The 17,566-nt window shown below is 50.5% G+C and overlaps 1 protein-coding gene across 1 annotated transcript; it reads right to left on the reverse strand.

Moving 5' to 3' along the window:
- Nucleotides 1–816: 816 nt before the first annotated feature.
- Nucleotides 817–5,490, reverse strand: LOC131402572 (ral guanine nucleotide dissociation stimulator-like). Its single transcript, XM_058537249.1, has 7 exons — nucleotides 5,448–5,490; nucleotides 4,888–4,957; nucleotides 3,298–3,366; nucleotides 2,800–2,874; nucleotides 1,703–1,824; nucleotides 1,401–1,501; nucleotides 817–1,112 (listed from the first exon to the last, which is right to left on the reverse strand). The coding sequence occupies exons 2-7, from the start codon at nucleotides 4,891–4,893 to the stop codon at nucleotides 970–972; spliced, it is 516 nt and encodes a 171-aa protein (XP_058393232.1). The 5' UTR covers nucleotides 4,894–4,957; nucleotides 5,448–5,490; the 3' UTR covers nucleotides 817–969.
- Between the last annotated feature and the right edge of the window lie 12,076 nt (nucleotides 5,491–17,566).

Raw genomic sequence — 17,566 nt, forward strand, 5'->3', positions numbered from 1 at the left:
ATATAAGGAAATGCGGGGATGCTGGAAATCCTAGTTCACAGGGAGTGGCGAGGTTTATGGAAGAAAGTCCTGTTGTAGGTTTAAAAGCTGCCTCATGAATCTTTTCCTCTGGATATGAAACAAGTGGGAAAAGGACTTCCATGGCATGGGCCAGGATCCCAGGAGGATTCCAATCTAGGCGAAGGGTGAACAGGGAGCCCTAGAGGCGGCCTGATGGGGATGTCCTGTCGGCCCTTAGTCCATCAGCACATGGTCTTCCTCTGGCCTTGTCTTTTCCACATGCAAACTTTTATCTTTTTACATTTTTTCCTCATTTAGTGTTGATGCAAATCTAGAGACTGATTAGAAAACGGTAACTTCCAATAGTTGGTCAAAAGAAACCTCAATGGGAGAAGCAGAAAACATCCTTCTTCCTGGAAAGCTGTAGAAAGACAGCCGCTGCCCTGGGGAAGGACATGGTCCTGGCAAGTGGTATTTGAAAGACATCTACATTTCAGTGGTTGTTGCTCTGCCTGGGAAAGTCCCTCCAACCTCTACATCCAGGGAGATCTGAGGGGCTGTCTCTGCTCCTGGCCCAGGTGAACCACACTGAAATGCACCTGTCCTCTGAGGAAGGGGGACTTGAGGGTGTCATTCAGTAGGCAGGGAGGGGACTGGCCGTCCTCCCTTCTCCCACATACCATAAGCTCTGACCATACATGAGTTCTTAATTCAAGGCGGAATGTGAGATTCTGTGTCTCATTTACATGAGCATAAGCAGTGAAAGAACCACATCACAACACCCAGGCTGTGACAGAAACAGAACTTACTGCAACATTCAAATCTGATATTTACTCTTAAACATATACTAATGCTCCTCCTCAATGGATAAACAGTCCCTGGGGTGCAGATGTCAGGGATTTGGAGGGGGGTCGTGCCCTCCGCCTGGGGCTTTAGGGGAAACCAGGGAAAGTCTTCAGATGTCCTCCTTCACTTGGGGTGGGGGGGGAAGAGCTGACCCGGTGCACCCCGAGGGTCCCAGTGGCCCTGCTGCTCAGGAGGAGCTGCACTTGTGGTCTCCAGAGGGTTATGGCTCCTTGCCAAGGGCACGGTGGCTGAAGAGAAGAAACAGACTATTTTGGGGAACCTTCCTGAGATTCACGGCACACCTCCCTGCCCCACAACACTCTTATCCAAACCCTGTGCCGAGTGCTCAGTCCATCAACAGCACCTCGTTTGTCCCTGATGGGGGAGGCATCATTTAGCATCACTCATTTAAGAGGAGGCAACCGAGTCCCAGAGAGGAGAGGGGAGCGGCCTGTCCCAGGCCTGGCCAGCACTGGAGCTGGGATCCAGGCCCATGCTTAGCCCGAAGCTGTACTGAGCCCCTGGATTCAGTCGCTGCTGCTCCTGACACTCACTCGGCCCTGAACTGGAGGATGTCCGGTTCCTCTTTCTCCTGAAGAGCCGCATTTTGCTCGTCTTCTGGTGTGTGGGCTCCAGCCGGCAGGAGAGGCAGTAGCTACAGGACAGAGTGGCCTGTGAGCTACCAGGAGCCGCACCTCAGGTGTCCCTCCCAGAGCCTGCCAGCAGCTGAGTCCCGGTGCCCCATGGGTCACCACGCAATGAGGTCTGGGGCTGATCAGGGAGCCAGGCCCCACGCTCTGCAGCCGGCCGGCCGAGAGAGTCTGGCCTGCCCTCACCCAACTCCTGTGCCCCTCACCTCTCATCAACACTGAGGGGCTCCATCGCCTGGAACCAGGCCCCAAATCGCTCCTCGGGATTCAGGTCATATTCACTTGCAGCCTGCTGGAGCAGCTGGATCTTCCTAATGACTTTGTATTTCTGGGAGGAAGGACAGGATGCAGACAGGTCCCGGGTGGGGAACCCTGCCAGGGACTTGTGCGGAGTGAGGATCTGGTCTGGGGTCTGTGCTCACTCGGGAACCCTCCTTCCTTCCCACTCCATTCAGGACTTGCCTGTCCTCACAGTTGGCTTGAATTAGTTCCTCATCCAGGAAGGTGTCCTTGATGCCAGCCCCTCCCGCACCCGCCAACGTGATGGGATTCCCAGCTTTGTAGCATCTAACTGTCCCAACAAATATAAGACCCGAGGGATGAGGACACGTGACATCTTGCCACGGGAGGTCTGTGATTTCCACTTCCCCACCCTCCCCACAGCTGCTGACCTCACGCCATTTCTGGAAGTTGACCAGATTTCCCTGGAAGGGAGACAGCCAATGTCCATCAGTAACGGCCCCCTAAGCCCATAACCAGCCCCCATCCCACCCCTTCTCAGGCTGCAGGAATGTCAGGGCCCAGCAGAGGGCAGACCTTCCACAAAGAGAACTTGACACTGGGCCAGGCTCTGGGCTCCAGAGCAGGAGGGACAGGGGAGCTGAAGCCAGAGACCTTGCAGCCCACCCATTTCTGATGACAGACGGGAAGACTGAGGCCTCAGGCAAAAAGGGACAGCTGGACCACAGATGTGCTTCCTCACTTGCAGGGGCTGATGGCACTCCCCCAGGGGCAGGGCCCAAGGGGGAGGCTGAATCCAGCTCAGACACAGCCTCCTGCAGCTTTGCAGGCAGGCAGCTATGAGCTTCACTAGTCCTGAGAGCCTGGTAGGGGGCTTACGCGGAGCCTCCATTCACGCATCACTAAGACGGGCCTGACTCTGACTCCCTAGCTCCCAGGGGTGGCCATGATGCTCTCATGAGAGGAGGTTTGCCAGGTACAGAGAGCTCAGGGCCCAGTGCAAGGCTCTCGCCTCCCAAACCACAGGATCCTGCTCCCTGGCCCCACCTCCAGGCTCACTCACTTGTAGATCATCCTCCATCCCAATGTCCAGCAGTTTCAGGTGATTGAGGAACGTGCCCAGGAAGGGGACGACACCCTGTGAAATCAGGGTGGGAGTGGGGATGAGTCCCAGCTCTCAGGTGCCCCCATGGACCCTCCCCCAAATCCCTTCACCCCAGCCTCCTGCCCACCGCAGACTCCCACAGAGAGCAGCCTAGGACCCTCAGCAGCCTCCCCCCTGTTGCACCCTCCAGGACCACCCAACGTCCCCCGTCAGCTACCAGGGGCGGCTTTTGGCAAATCCCAGGGTGTGCGGTCCCTGCCACTCCCCCCGCAAATCCATCTTGCGCCCAGCCATTCCAGGCCTCCTCCTGGTCACTTCCAGGGCAGGCATTTCAGGCTCTGGGGCTCCAGGAGCTGGGCTGGAGGAGGAGGGACCCCTCTCTTGGGGAGGCCTCCAGCCGTGAGGGGTGAGACCCCCTCCTCTGACACCTGGACCCTCCCCCTCAGGCCCCCTCACCTGCTGCTGCTGCCTCTCCTGGGCTCCCTGGGGGTCCATCTCTTGGGTGGCCCACACAGAGTTCACCTCCTGCAGGGTCAAGGACAGGCTCAGGGAGGCCATGCTACCTTCCCCGTGTCTCCCAGGCCCCTGATCCTGGACCCTGGACATCTGATGTCTATGGCGGCTCCCATTCCAGAGTGATCTGATTCTAGATCACTCCCAGCTCCAACACTCCCTCCTCTGTGCCCTCAGGCCTGCCTAGGCCCCTAAGCCTCTCTCCTCCTCAAGAAAGTGTGAGGAGGACTCCCATGCCTCCCAGGGTCCCCTGAGGACTGTGTCATCTGACTGTCACCAGTGCTCTCCCCTCCCCCCTCGAGGAGGAGGAGCACAAAGCCGCTGCACATTCCTCTCCCCCTTGTACCTCATCACCCCTGTGAGGCCTGCACCACAGATCATCTCCCTCCATTTCCCAGATGAGGAGACCGAGGCCCACAGAGGGGTGGTGACTTGCTCAGGGGCCACAGAGGAGAGACCACTCCCCCTCCCAGCCAGAGGCCCTGGCCCCCGGCCTTCACTCCTCCTCCAGACACACCTCTGACCAAGGCCCTGTCCTCTGGACTCTCGGGGTGTGTTGAGGCCCTCAGTCAGCCTGAGCCATGGATCGGGAGGCACAAGGTGTCTCAGGGGGCATATCCAACTGGCTTCTGCCTGTCCCAACCCCTGGGGTTTTCTGACTCCAGCTGGACCTGAGGCCATGCCAAAGGCCTCAGCTCCCTAGGATCCCCTCAGGATGGTCCCTGCACAGAACTCCTCCTTCATTCACTCAGGAAGGGGACCCCCTTGTGCCACATCTGAGTGACAGTGTAGGGGGTGACCAGGGCGTTGGGTGATGGTGACATTTGCATCCTTTTTTACTTGGAACCTTCTAATGTCCTGCCAGGAAGGTCCATTAAGAATCTGTAGGTTCCCCGATAATTCTCATTGCCATCTGGGGTGTATCCTTATCAACAAGTCACCTGGGGAGACTCTCACTGAGTTTGCAGCAGTAACCACTATCGGGATAGAGTGCAGAGTCCCAGAGAGCACACAGTTCTGTGCCAGATCCACCATTCGTTCCAAGGCTGGGCAGCCCCTGTGTCCACCTGGCCTGTGTGACCACACAGTGCCCGTCCCTGGGGCAGGCAGAGTGCCCTTCCCTGAGAGGTGCAGTGCAGATAGAAGGAGCAGCAGGGACCTGGCTTCCTGAGGACAGACCGGGCTGCTTTAGGAGGAAAGGAACCCCCACCCACTCCATCCACCCGCCAGCCTGGAGGAAGATGAGGGCCAGCTGATGGGCCCGCATGGAAGCTAGAGACCTGCTCATTCTGCCAGCTCCTCACCTCCTGGAACAGTCCAAAAAACACCACTCTATCCCGTGACCAAGGCCTCCTGCCCCAAACAGTCCCCACCTGCCCTTGCAGCTCACACCACCTGCTTCCTGTCAATCTGGACAAAACAGACCGTTATGTCTCAGAGAAACTTTCAGTGAAAAACTAGCCAAAGCACACTCTGCCTGGTCCCTCCTCCCCCCTCCCCTCCCCTCCTTCCAGATCTCCAGCCTCCACGCACCTCCATGAGCAGCTTCCTGCTCTCCCGCTGGTCCGTTTTGCACAAGGTTTTAAATTTTTGGCAGTTCCTCCTGAGGAGGGAAAAAAGGAAAGAAACACTGTGGGGTGGTTTAAGGGTAAATCCCTTTTGTTTGAAAACCCAGAATTATCCAGACAGCCTGGATGAGCGTTTTCAATGTGTGCTCTGAGCCCTGAGGTCTCTGGGACTGGGGAGGGAGCTCTCCTGTTGTCACCTGGGGCCTTCGTTCTCTTATCTACTGAACAAATCTGTTTTAAACAGTCTTGATTTCAGGTGGACAGAGAGTTCTGTTGCTGCAAAGCAAACCCTTGAAAATGTTCAATTTAGTTCGAGCCAGGGTCTGGCACTTAGGGAAACTGATTCCTAAAGCAGAACCACTGGCCTAAGTTTCCAGAAAGACTCCAAGCCTCCCAACCAGGTCAGACCCTGTCCCCAGGGTTCACTGTCTCCCAGGATGTCCCAGCTTACTGAAGGGCAGTGGCAGCCCTGTGGGGGGTGTCTGGTTCACCCAGGTGGTGACGCATGGAGAGAGGCCTACGCACCTGGACACCCGTCCCCACGTCTTTTTTAAACGCTGAATGGAGGGGCTCTGCAGGGCCCAGAGGATGGCATGGAGTGATGAAAGGTTCCTCAGGCCTTTGCACTCCTGGGGAAGGGAAGGGAATGAGCTGTGAGGGGAGCTGGAGCCCTGCTTCCTCTGGCTTTGGTCACCTCATGGACGTCCCCTGTCCTGGATGAGACAGAGGCTCTGGAAACCTGAGAAGAGCACAGCTAGACCCTGATGAGGAACACTCCCAGGGAGGAGGATTTTAGCTCAAGCCAAGGAAGGAGCCCAGGAAGGGGTGAGCATCCCACCACTGGGACCAGGAGTCAGGTCATTGAGACACTGGCAGGAGGGGCCTAAGGACTGTGCAAAGGCTCAGACCACAAACTTCAATCCTGACAGCTGGAAAAGGAGAAGGGGCAGTTCCCACGACTCCAGAGAGGGGCTCAGAGGGCCTCCCACATCTTACCTTGGCCACCTGGATCCAGAGCTCCACCAACCTGGCCCTGTCCTGGGCTGTCATGGTCGGGTCCCCGAGGCAGGTGGTGATGACACATTTGACCACTCTGATAAAGTGGGTCATGGTGGCACGAATGGTGGGTGCCAGGAACTCATTGGCCCTGTTGTCCCACTGGGACCAGATGGAGTCCAGGAAGTGGCGGGGCATCAATTTCATGAACAGCTCCTGGGGAGGACAGGGAGTGTTACCCAACCCTGCCACATCCCAGCTCAGTGTCCACAGCCCCCAGTCCCAGGCCGGGTCAGTGGTGAGAGCTGGAGCTCAGGAAGCTGAGAATGTGGCCTGAGACTTGTGGGAGTCCCTGGGTGTTGCCTGTGTCCCCTGAGAGCACCCAGCACAGGATGACCCAGGACCCGATACTGTGGTGCAGGATAGTGACATTTGCTCCCAGCCCAGTCTCACTTCCTCCAAGCACCAGAACTCGGCTCCTGCTTGACCATCTCAAGGGGAATCTTCCAACCATTCTGATTATCCTGGGGTCTGACTCCTCTTTCAGATGCACATTCCCCCAAGGCAGCAACAACCACGGGCTTTGATTGTCTGCCATGTAGTCATGGACATATGAGGTGCCTAATAAGTGCTGAGGCTCTTGAGGCCTCTCGGGCAAATGAGTATTCTACCCGAGGACCTGATAGCACTTCAGTGAGCTCCCCACCCCCAGCAAAGAGCAGACTCTGCCCAACTTCCTCTCTGCTCCACCTCATCCATCTGCACAGCCACTCTGCATGGCAGATGCTCTCAGTGTCCATCTCTCCTGTCCACATGAGGACAGCAAAGGCTCGAGAGTTAAGAAGGCTGCTCAGGTCACATGAGGGTAAGTGGGAAAGCAAGAGGTTGGACCGAGATCATGGGATTCTAGATCAGGAAATGGCAGGTCTGGGGCAGCTGATGGCACAGGGGAAGGCCGGCCCCACCTGCCCTGAGAGCCCCGCTGCTCACCACATCCATCAGTGTCAACTGCTCTGCCACCAGCCGGGGAGGGAACTCCAAGAAGTCAGGCTTCTCCTCTCTCAGCAGCTTCTTGGTGCTCAGGTCCGAGGGGCAGGTGGGCTCCAGGGCTGGATCTGGCTCTGCTGTTATCTCTCCAGGTGGAGGGAGGATTCTCCCTGGAGCCAATGGTCCAGCTGGCTCCAGCTCAGGAGCTGGCACTGGGGCTGGAGCTGACGTCGGTGGTGTCTCTGGCCCTGGAGGGACTGATGGAGGTGACACTGGCTCCAGCTCTAGCACAGGTGGTGGAACTAGAGCTGGAGCTGGATCTAGCCGTGGAGCTGGCCCTTGCTCTGGCTCTGGAGCTGGAGGCAACTCTGGAGATGGTACTGCAGCAGGAGAAAGAAACAGTTTCACTCAAGTAGCTGACTTCCCCTGTGCCTGTCAAAGCCAGGAAAGACCCCACTGCCTTGAAGTGAACCAAGCCTCTGAACACTCTGCAAATTGTCATCCCAGACTGCAGTCGCCTCACCTTCCAGCTCTGCCTCAATGGGCCGTGGATGCTCCAGCTGGACCTGGAGAAGGTAGGCGTGGCCCTGCAGCCCCGAGCCAGGCAAGCTGAGATGCAGAGAGGCCAGCTTCATGCTGAAGCAGGGATAGTGCAGGGGCTCCCAGAAATCCTGCCCTGGGTCCAGGCAGGTTCCCACCAGAGAAGAGATGGCACTGGGGGAGGCAATTGGGCAACAGAGTCAGAGGCCTGGCCTTTCCCTCCACACTTCTCACCCAAGGCACCCTGGCTTGGGGCTGGGCCCTATGCCTGCCCCTCTCCATCCAGGTGAGAGCCACAGGGCAGCCCTGACCCCTGTGAGGCTGTCCTGGCAGTGGCAGGCCTGCTTATCCAGCAGGTTGACACAGAGTCTGTTGTGACTCTCTTCCCACTGACACTCTTCTCCTGAAGGTCTGGGACACAGCCCACCCCAGCACTCCATGCACTTGTGCAACTGGATTGAGCACTGAGACAGATTTGTGACCAGGTTGCTCACACGCCTCCTGTTCTGGGCCTGGAGGCGGTGGTCAGAAGAGGTAGATGTGGAGAAGGGGAGGCAGATTCAAATGGGTCTGTGGTGGGAATGGGTTTCTAGGGGAGAACTCAGCCCAGCCACCCCTCTGGTTCCCAGGGGTCCTGGCACCCATCCATAGCTCTTTGACTCCTGTCCTCCTGGAGTGGAAGCCACCGGGCCTCTGCCTTCCCATGGGAATCAAAAGATGCGTGAGATGCGGCTTCTGCCAGGCTCCCCTCAGCCACAGCCTCCATCTCTCCCCCCACAGCTTGTTCTTTAGAGACAGGAGGCCGTCCTTCTGCACCCAAAGACCACTCACTTTTTTAGGTGGTCCTGCGCTCTGCCCTCCTGGCTGGAATAAGGGGAGATGCCTCCAGATGTAAAGGAGGCTATGAGGGCATCCCTTGGGATGGAAGGTGGATGACAAGACCTGCAAATGATGTCTAATGTCAATGTCTGACTCTCAGACGGAAATTGAGGCCACGCATTGTGTCTCCTTCATTCACTGGGTTTACTGCCTCCAAATGTCCTGCATGCAGTAGATGCTTAATCTACATGGTTTATTGAATGTAGTCCACCCAGAACCATCCCAGACACCTGAGTGGGCCTAGGGCCTCTCTGCTGCCCCAGAGATCCTTGACTGGCTACCCCAAGGAAAAGGACCAGGACCAGCTGGATGGAATCTCCAACTCCTTGACAGGGTGGTTTCCATGTGCTTTTCCAAACTCAGAAAGGCCGCATCTCAGAGATGGCTGAGGCAGACTACTTTTCACGGGGAAGAGAGAAATAAACACCATGAACAACCACAGCACGTCCACAGCCCTCTCTGCAGAGCCAGGCACCAGGTAAGCACCCGCCATGGCTGATCCCATTAGTTCCTACAAGATCCCCATGAAATTTATCCTCTCCCACCCTACTTTTCAGAGGAGCAAACTGAGGCTCAGAGAGATTTGCTGACACTCCCAGGACACGCAGCTGGCAGGGGGCAGAGTCACCACTGTGCTGAGGAGGGAGTGGCCACTCACCTAGTAAACAGCTGGTCCAGGACCTGGTGGGATGTGTCTAAGGCCGAGTAGTTGACCATGAAGGTGGTGAAGCTAGAGATGTTCCTCCTCAGGAAAGCTGGTGTGATGGACTCTGTCAGCTTCTTCATCATGCCTGTCTGGAGGGCCCGCATCCTGCAGGCCTCATTTAAATTCACGGTGGACTCATCCTCACACTGAGGGAGAGGAGGAGGGACATACACTCAATGACATCATGGTGAACCAGCGGGAGGATTGAGGTGACTTTCTACCCTCCTGTGTAGCTGGTGGGAAGGAGTGGAGGTCCAGATTCCTTTGGGAGTGGGACTGTGGAGCACTCTAATGAGAAAACCCTGGGGGGTTCCAGGGGAGACTCAGATTTGAGTCTGCATTCTAGTAGTGCCTTGGTCATCTCAGAGTCCTGGGTATGAAGACCCCTCTGCACCCACACTCACCTCAGACCGGCCCTCTTCATTGATGGGCTGGTGCGCCTGTGTCCTCTCCAGGGAGATGGTGAACTGGAAACCATCTACCAGCTCCTCAACCATCACTTGGGTGCAGCTCTGCAGCGACAGTGCCCAGAAGTCAGGCCAGGAGGCATCAGGGGCCTGCCTAGACTTCGCCACAGAGGGAAACCCCGCCACAGTTCAGACACAGAGGGGCATCTGCATAGTCTCCATCAAGGAAGGAATGTGATGAAACCTCGACGGCCTGGGATTCACATGTGGGTAGAAGAGCTTGGTCCCCAGCACTCACCATCCTCTCCTGCAGCCAAATCTTCAGTATGAACATGACACACAACCAGATCTCCACCATTTAGCTACCTGCTCCTGCTCAGGGTGGTTCCTCCTCATACTACCTTCTCTAACTCCACCTCCCACATACACACACACACACACAATGAGGGTCAAAGGGTGTGGGGCTGTCCATTTGGGATCACAGTTGTGTCCTGACCTAGAGTGGGCTGCCCTGGGCTACGCTGTTACCTGATGGTTCCTCCTGCTAAAAGGCCACAGGCATTCGAGGTGAGGGCTGAGCCAATGTCTAAAGCGACTTAACATGCTCTCATTCTTGGCTTTCCGGGGGCCAGAACCTCGGAAAGTCACGGGACAACACGAGAACATCCTGCTGTGTCGAGTGTCTCCACTCAAATGAACTGGACAGGAGGCTGTGGTTACAGTGTGGGTGCCTGGTAACCAGAGTTCTAAGTTCTGTTGGGGGCTGTCACCAAGGAAGTGAGGTCACTTCTTCAAGGTTCTATTACTTGGCCCCTTCCTTCAATCAGACCCACTCAAAGCCCCCGGTAGACTGTTGGCTGCTCTCCCTCCTTGCCCATGTCATCTCCATCACTGTACACAGATATCCATGACCACCCTCCCCACAGCTCCTTGGGAGGGGAACCAGTGGCCAGCTTTGAGGAGACAGAGCTGAAGTCACACCTCTTTTATCCTACCAGTTCTGTGTCCTGGAAAAGCCACTGTGCCTCTCAAGATCTCCCCAGTCTCCCAACCTGCACAATGGGGGTGGTGCTAAAAACAGCTTTCTAGGAACATCGTCAGGTGTATATGAGATAATACCTACAACACCTGTGGATTGGTGTCACATGTGTCTAATGCTGGCCCTTCCATCTATGTCAGTTCCATCTGTGCAGCCTCCACAAACCCCCACTCCATACTTCTTGTCACACATCATTGGCCTGAATTTGGTCTGGTCACTCTTATATGCAAGAGGGCTTAGGAATTTTATCTTTTAGTTTGTTGAATTGCCACCCAAAATAAAACTGATTCTCTGTTCTGAATATTAAGGGAGAAGGTGAACATTGGAAACAACCCGTGCTCTCTCCCTACACTAACCTTCAAGTTGAAGGGGAGGAGATGAGCTTTTCAGATGAATCAAGCATGTATTTACCTACCACAGGCTCTCTTTTCTTGTTGTTTATTCATCCACAGAGAACAAGAAGCCTTCTTCCAAACCAGAATGTATGAGACTACCACTGCCCTCTGTTCCCAGCAGAATGACCAGAACCAATTTGTTGGCTTTTATTTGCCTGGCCCTTGTAAGTAGATCTGAGAACATTCTTTCTATGTCCTTCATAGAGTGGGCCTGGGAGGGTCTGACGTTGTAGAGAATTGTAGGCAAATAACAGGCTCCTGAAAAACTGAGTCAAATTGGAATCTCTGTAATTCAAAGAAGGAGAGTGATATCAGCATCATGGTGGAAGAAGACACCTCCTGTTTTTCTACTCCTGCACTAACAATGCTTTGGCATCCATCCATAGACAAAAGTGCCTTTGTGGGAGAAGTGGGATCCAGCACCATATGGCAGGCGACACAGAGGGAGTCTCACCCACCCATGCATCTGGTAATAGGCAGACAGACCTCGGTCCCAGCTCCGGACCCTACAGTGGCCTGTGAACCAGCTCAAGCTCCTTTCAGCTGCTGCATGGAAACCCCTGAAAACACTGTCTTAGATCATGACACACAGGAGAGGGCCTTTGTGGAAGTCCAGGTTTCAAGAAGAGAAGTCCCAGCCCTCTGTTGGAGCACAAAAATATGAGTGTGGATGGGCTGAAGAGTTTGGGGGCATTGGCAGATAGGTACTCTTAGAGGGCTTTAAAGGATGTGGATCCTGTAACTGCACTGAGCACTCCATCAAGAAGTCTCCCACGACTTGTGGGCTATGCCTCACGCATGGATCTCCCCAGCAGGCCCTTAGGCACCCCCAGTGCTCTGCGTGCCTCACATACACACGCCTCCACCCTAGGGCTTCTTCCCTGTGTATGCTCCCAACAGTGGTGGTTAGAGTGAATTTTGGAGGACAGCTAGTGAGCACGTGCAGAAACTTGGTCCAAATCTGCAGGCCAGAGAGAGACCACAAACTTGAGGTTTGTGGAATACAAAAGGGAGGCTGTCAGCGCCCAGCCTATTACATCACAGCATCAAGAGAATGCATACAAGCTGGAGAATTCTGCCATTAGTGAACAAATTAAAAATGCTGGGATTATACTGGTATAACACATTAAAATACAAATGTATTATTGAAACATATATTAAGTTTAAAAAAATGACATTTCAAATGTTGGAAAAATTAAGTTTGAGAAACCTTGTAGGTGGTCAGTAAACATCTGTCCCTCCCTCCCTCTCCAGAGCAGCCGTATGTATATGTATAGATACACACACACACATATATATACCCCTATAAGTTCTATATATAGAGAGAAACATGTGCGTGTGTCTCCACAAACGCTCATACATATATATAATGCATGTACCTATGTATATCATATACGTGTATGTATACATGATAGAATACTCACATGCATATGTGTATATCTCTACAATTTCACCTTCAATAAGGTAAATTTCCGGTTTGTATTGACGCTAAATAACTCTGCATTTTAACTTGTTAGGTCTGTTTCGGTTTGTTTTCCCCAAACTTTCTGGTTAGTCCTCTGGGCACTTCTCAATTGGATAACTGTTGTGTTTTTCATTCGTTGTTGTGCTTTCATTTTCTCTTTTTAATAAACATATTTGTTGAAATATGACATACAATCAGAATAGAGCACAAACCCAAGTGTAAAGATTGATAAGTTATCAAAAAGTGTACACATGTGTTAACACCACCCAGGCCAACAAACAGAACATGACCAGTTCTGTTTATAGTAGATTATACATGATATATATAATAGATATTAACCGCAGTTACCCAGATTATGATTTCTCCTTTTTCAGGAAGTAGCACACTGAATGGCAATGCTTAAAGCAAATTTGGTCATGTTGTGGCCTGCTTCAAATATGTAGCTGGATTTGGAAGGTTAATTTTTTTTACGAATACATGAATTTAGTTCCAGAAAAAAAGAGGCTTGTAAATTTCCTTTCCTGTAATGACCTTGTAAGATTTTTGTAGCAAAGTTAAGCTATTCTCATAAAATGAATCGAAAAGGTTTTCCCATTTTTCCTGTTCTGTGGAAAAGCTAGAGTCAATGTGTATTATTTCTCTCCTGAATGTTTGGTGGAATTTGCCAGCAGCGGTGTTGGCCACGATGAAATGTGGGAATGTTTTAAACTATAGATTCAGTTTCTTCTTTAGATATGGGACTATTCAGATTTCTCATTTCTTCTTGAGACAGTTTTGGTAACTTTCATTTTCCTGGCAATTTGTGAATTTCATCTAAATGTTCAAATGTATTGACATGTTATTTATAATGACAGGTGTGTTGTCAGGGAAGGTCTGGTGTGAGTCTCCTGGGGGCAGAAGTCAAGCTCAACTCATGTGTCCCCGCAGCTTCAGGCACCTGGATGCTGGAGGGAGAGCTTGTTCCACATTGCAGGATGAGAGGCTGAATGCTTTTCTTTTCGCCCTCTGCTCTCCATTCACACCAGCTCAGGAGACCTTGTTCCTGGCCAAGTTGGTGTGCAGGCAATGCCCCATGTAAATTCTTCCAGGCCTGGTGGATATTTGGAATTTTTTTCTCAAATGTTCTCTTGAAACCACATGGCCACATTTGTATAATATTCTCTCTTTATTTTCTATTTGAGTCAGTTTTGGTAATCACATTTTCAATTTTTAAACTGTACAAGGCTGTGTCTCTTAGACTCCTAAGTGTTTTCAGTTTTAACTCCTTCAAACTTCTCCCAGATGTTCCTGCCTTACGGTGATTCCTTCTTCATGGGAGCTCTGAAGCTCTTCCTAGCTGCCTGGTTGTTGACAGTGGCAGATACACGAGTTTCATGGGGCAGAAGGTTAGGCAGTTTGATTGCCAGCCTTCTGCTGCCCCATTCTCAACCCACAGATGCCGTGCTTCTCTGCTTGTCCCAGAGCCTTCAGTTATTACTCTTCCTCCCCAGGGCTACCTCCAATCTCATGTTGATATTATTGCTGTTCTCTGAAGCATTTGATGATGTGTTCAAATGAACAAGCATTTTGGATCCTGAACCAAAGAACCATTTACAAAACGCACTCTGAATGTGATCTGCTTTTCCATTCATTAAACTTTTCTCATAAACTTAATCACTTTTCTCCACGTGTGTGGAATTCACTAAGGATGTTTCAGAGCCCAGGTGATGTTACTTGATTTAGCTATAAATTCTAAGGCTTCAGGAGAGCTGTTGCCACAGATGGAATGAGTTGGCTTGGCATTCTTCCTTAATTAAGTGATTACATTGGATTTGAAGATAATTGTGGTTTGAGTCTTTTCCCTAAGGAGCCCCATCCGTCTCAGCAGGTTTCAGTACAAGAACTATAAGTATGTTGTGGCCTTGGTTTTTGCCATTGAGGAAATCAACAGAAACCACCATTTTTTACCCAACATATCTTTGGGAGTTGATCTCTATAATGTCCTGCACTATGAACAGAGGACACTGGAGAGTTCACTCACTTGGCTCTCAGGGCTGGGCAACGACATCCCAAATTACACCTGTAGGAGAGAGAGCAAGTCTCTAGCAGCCCTTACTGGAACAACATGTGCAATTTCTGCCCAGATTGGAACACTGCTGGAACTGTACAAATTTCCACAGGTTTGGCTGTGTGGGATGGGGAGACATGAAACCATGTCTACTTTGATGCCATTCTCAGGTGCCTGAAAAGGAAGAAAGGAGGAGACTGTGTTTATGCATCTCTCACAGGATGTAATCTCCAAGGACGAGTGTATAGAGTCTTAGTGAGGTATGCACATTCCCTTTATTTGGTATCCCTAAACTCTATGATTTCATCCATGTCCATTGATAACAAGGTTCCAGGGACCATCTGCTCTTGGCTAGATTGGGTCCCAAGCCTGAGTCAACAAGCCATTTGCATGAACAACCTCTGCAGTGATGCAAATGAACTGCATCAGAGGAGGCGATGTCAGGTGTAAGGTGAAGGTGACAGACAGGGCCCATGCCACTCAGGGCTCAGACAAGAACAATCCAGCATCAATGCCTCCAAAGTGCAAGATAGGGAGGGACAGACTCACACACCCAGGGCCCAGGGCAGCCACAGAACATTCTGTGTGTGACCCATGCATGGCTGCACACCAATCATGAGTGCAGAAACACCACAAACCCATGAGTCCCTGCCTGGGGAATCAATAGTCATGCTGAATTTATAAGATTCCAAATCAGTAACTCAAGATCAATGCAGAAATAAAGTTGCATTTTGATTTTCTAAAAATTGACCTCCTTTCCTTTTCCTCAGTTCTTTTAACCATGTTAATTCCGGGATCAATATGTTGTGATGATCCACTTCTGCACCCTCAACATTGGTTTCCTCCATTATTAATGCTGTTGTGAGAAATTCCTCCCTTGCCTCACCCTAAAGCAGAGGATACTAGCTGGAAGGAGCCCCTGTATTCCCCATCACCCCAAACATCTATGACTAAGACAAAGGTCACACTTACACACCTCTATGGCCCTGGAGCAAAGGGGATTTTAGGGCAGTGAAACCATAGTTCTATATGATTCTGTAATGGCGGATACATATTACTATGCATTTGTCAAAACCCATAGAATGTACAACACAAAGAGTGACCCTAATTCCAACTATGGACTTTCATTAATTATAAGGTATCTGGACTGGTTCAGGAATTATAACAAATGTACCACACTAAAGTTAATACTTTGTAGTTAATAATGTTACAGTAATAATGTTATATAAATTATATAGATTACTAATGAGATGTTAATAATAGGGAAACTATGTTGGGGGGGATTAGGGTATATATAGGAACTCTCTACAATTTCCACTTAATTTTTCTGTAAACCTAAAACGATAAACCTATAACTGTAAAACGTTATAAGAAATAAAATCTATTTTTTTAAACCATATTTTCCTATCTGGTAGACTCTAGCTGCATGTCACCATTGAGCATTTAAAATGGGGCTAGTCCAAATTGAGATGTGCTGTAAGTGTAAAATACACAATGGGTTTCAAAGCTTTTATATAAAAATATGAATGTATAATACCTCAATGATAATTATATATTAACTACATGTTGAGATGATAATTCTTGGGAGATGTTGGGTTAAATAAAATATATTAAGATAAAAAAATGAAAGGCTTACATGGCTACTGACTTGGGAATTGCAAGATGCACAACTACACACACACACGAGACTCTGGCTGAGGCAGAGTCTTCTAGGTTTTGCAACCACCTCATAAACTTATGGTCTCCCACACTCAAACCCACCTCTCCTGACTTGGAGCAAGGCTATTGCTATGGGTTGAATTGTGTCTCCCAAAAGATATGTTGATGTTCTAATCCCTGGAAGCTATGAATGTGACCTTATTTGGAAAGAGGGTCTTTGCAGATGTGATCAAGTTAAGATGAGGTCATTAGTGTGGACTCTAATCCAATATGACTGGTTGGAGAGGAAACAGCATTTCATGACAGAGGCAGAGATTGGACTGTTGCAGCTGCAGCCAATGAACACCAATGATTAGCGGCCACCACCGCAAGCTGGGGGAGTCAAGGAAGGGCCTGCTGCTACTTTGATATCAGATTTCTAGGCCTCAGAACTGGGAGAGATTGAATTTCTTTTGTTTTAAGTCACCCGCTTTGTGCTATTTTGTTACAGCAGCCCTGGAAAGTCATACAAGTATAAATGGCAGAGGTCGTGTCACACAGGAAACATAAAACAGAGGCAGAAAAAGGGGGATTTATTCTCTTCCTTCCAGGTTGGAGTGGTTTCCAGAAAAACTGGTTGCTGTAGCAGAGGTCCCTGGTGTCACTGTGGTTTTTCTGGGGCCACAGGAGCTGGTGAAGATGTTGGGCTGTTTGAGGAGACAGAGATAGTGGTATGCGGAGCTCTAACTATTATGCTGGAAATTTTGGAGATATTTGTGATTCAAGAGTCCTTAACCGGGGAAAAGGCCGTCACAAGGTTATTGGAATCAGGTCCGACTTGCCCTTCCCCACTGATGTCTGAGAAAAATGGGACCTTGTCCAATGCATGATGAACCAAAGAAGACCTTCCATGTAAGCTGATTTATAATATTGAAAATTTTCCAAACTCTTAAGTGTCTGTTGATAGGATGCTGGTTAAAGCTATTATAATAAATTCAAATTAAGTACTCTAGACATTAAAAATCAAATCGGAGTCTATTTTTTGAGCAAAAACTAAGTTTAGCTATTATAGGATACCAACGTTGTGAAATGAAATTTTTATGTTTATCTACATAAGAGGAAAATTGGCTGGAAGACAAAGCACCAAAATATTAATAGGGAATATCTTTGAAAGATGAACTTACAGTTGACTCAGTTTTCATTTTTTTTCTCTTTGCTTACCTGATTTTCTGCTAAAATGATCATGCAATTTTGGTAATAAGGAAAATTGTGTATTGTTTTACATGACTAGACCATCATCGCTGAAGATTCTATGAAACAGGTGGGAGAAATAAGGGATCAGGTGTGTCTCTGACTTTTGTCAGGAAACAGCGCTCAAACCTCTGGCTACAAGAGGAGTGCTGCTTTTCTGGGGTAAGGGCTTAAGCAGCTTATTCCCACTCCAAACAGAAAATGATCTAACGTGCAGTTCAAGCCTGCAGATAAACTGCTGAACCTAAAAGACAGTTGTCTTCAGATCACTGTTATCATCTCGTCTTCTTTTAG

Source organism: Diceros bicornis, unplaced genomic scaffold, assembly GCF_020826845.1.
Source record: "Diceros bicornis minor isolate mBicDic1 unplaced genomic scaffold, mDicBic1.mat.cur scaffold_160_ctg1, whole genome shotgun sequence".
In the NCBI taxonomy this organism is placed as follows: Eukaryota; Metazoa; Chordata; class Mammalia; order Perissodactyla; family Rhinocerotidae; genus Diceros; species Diceros bicornis.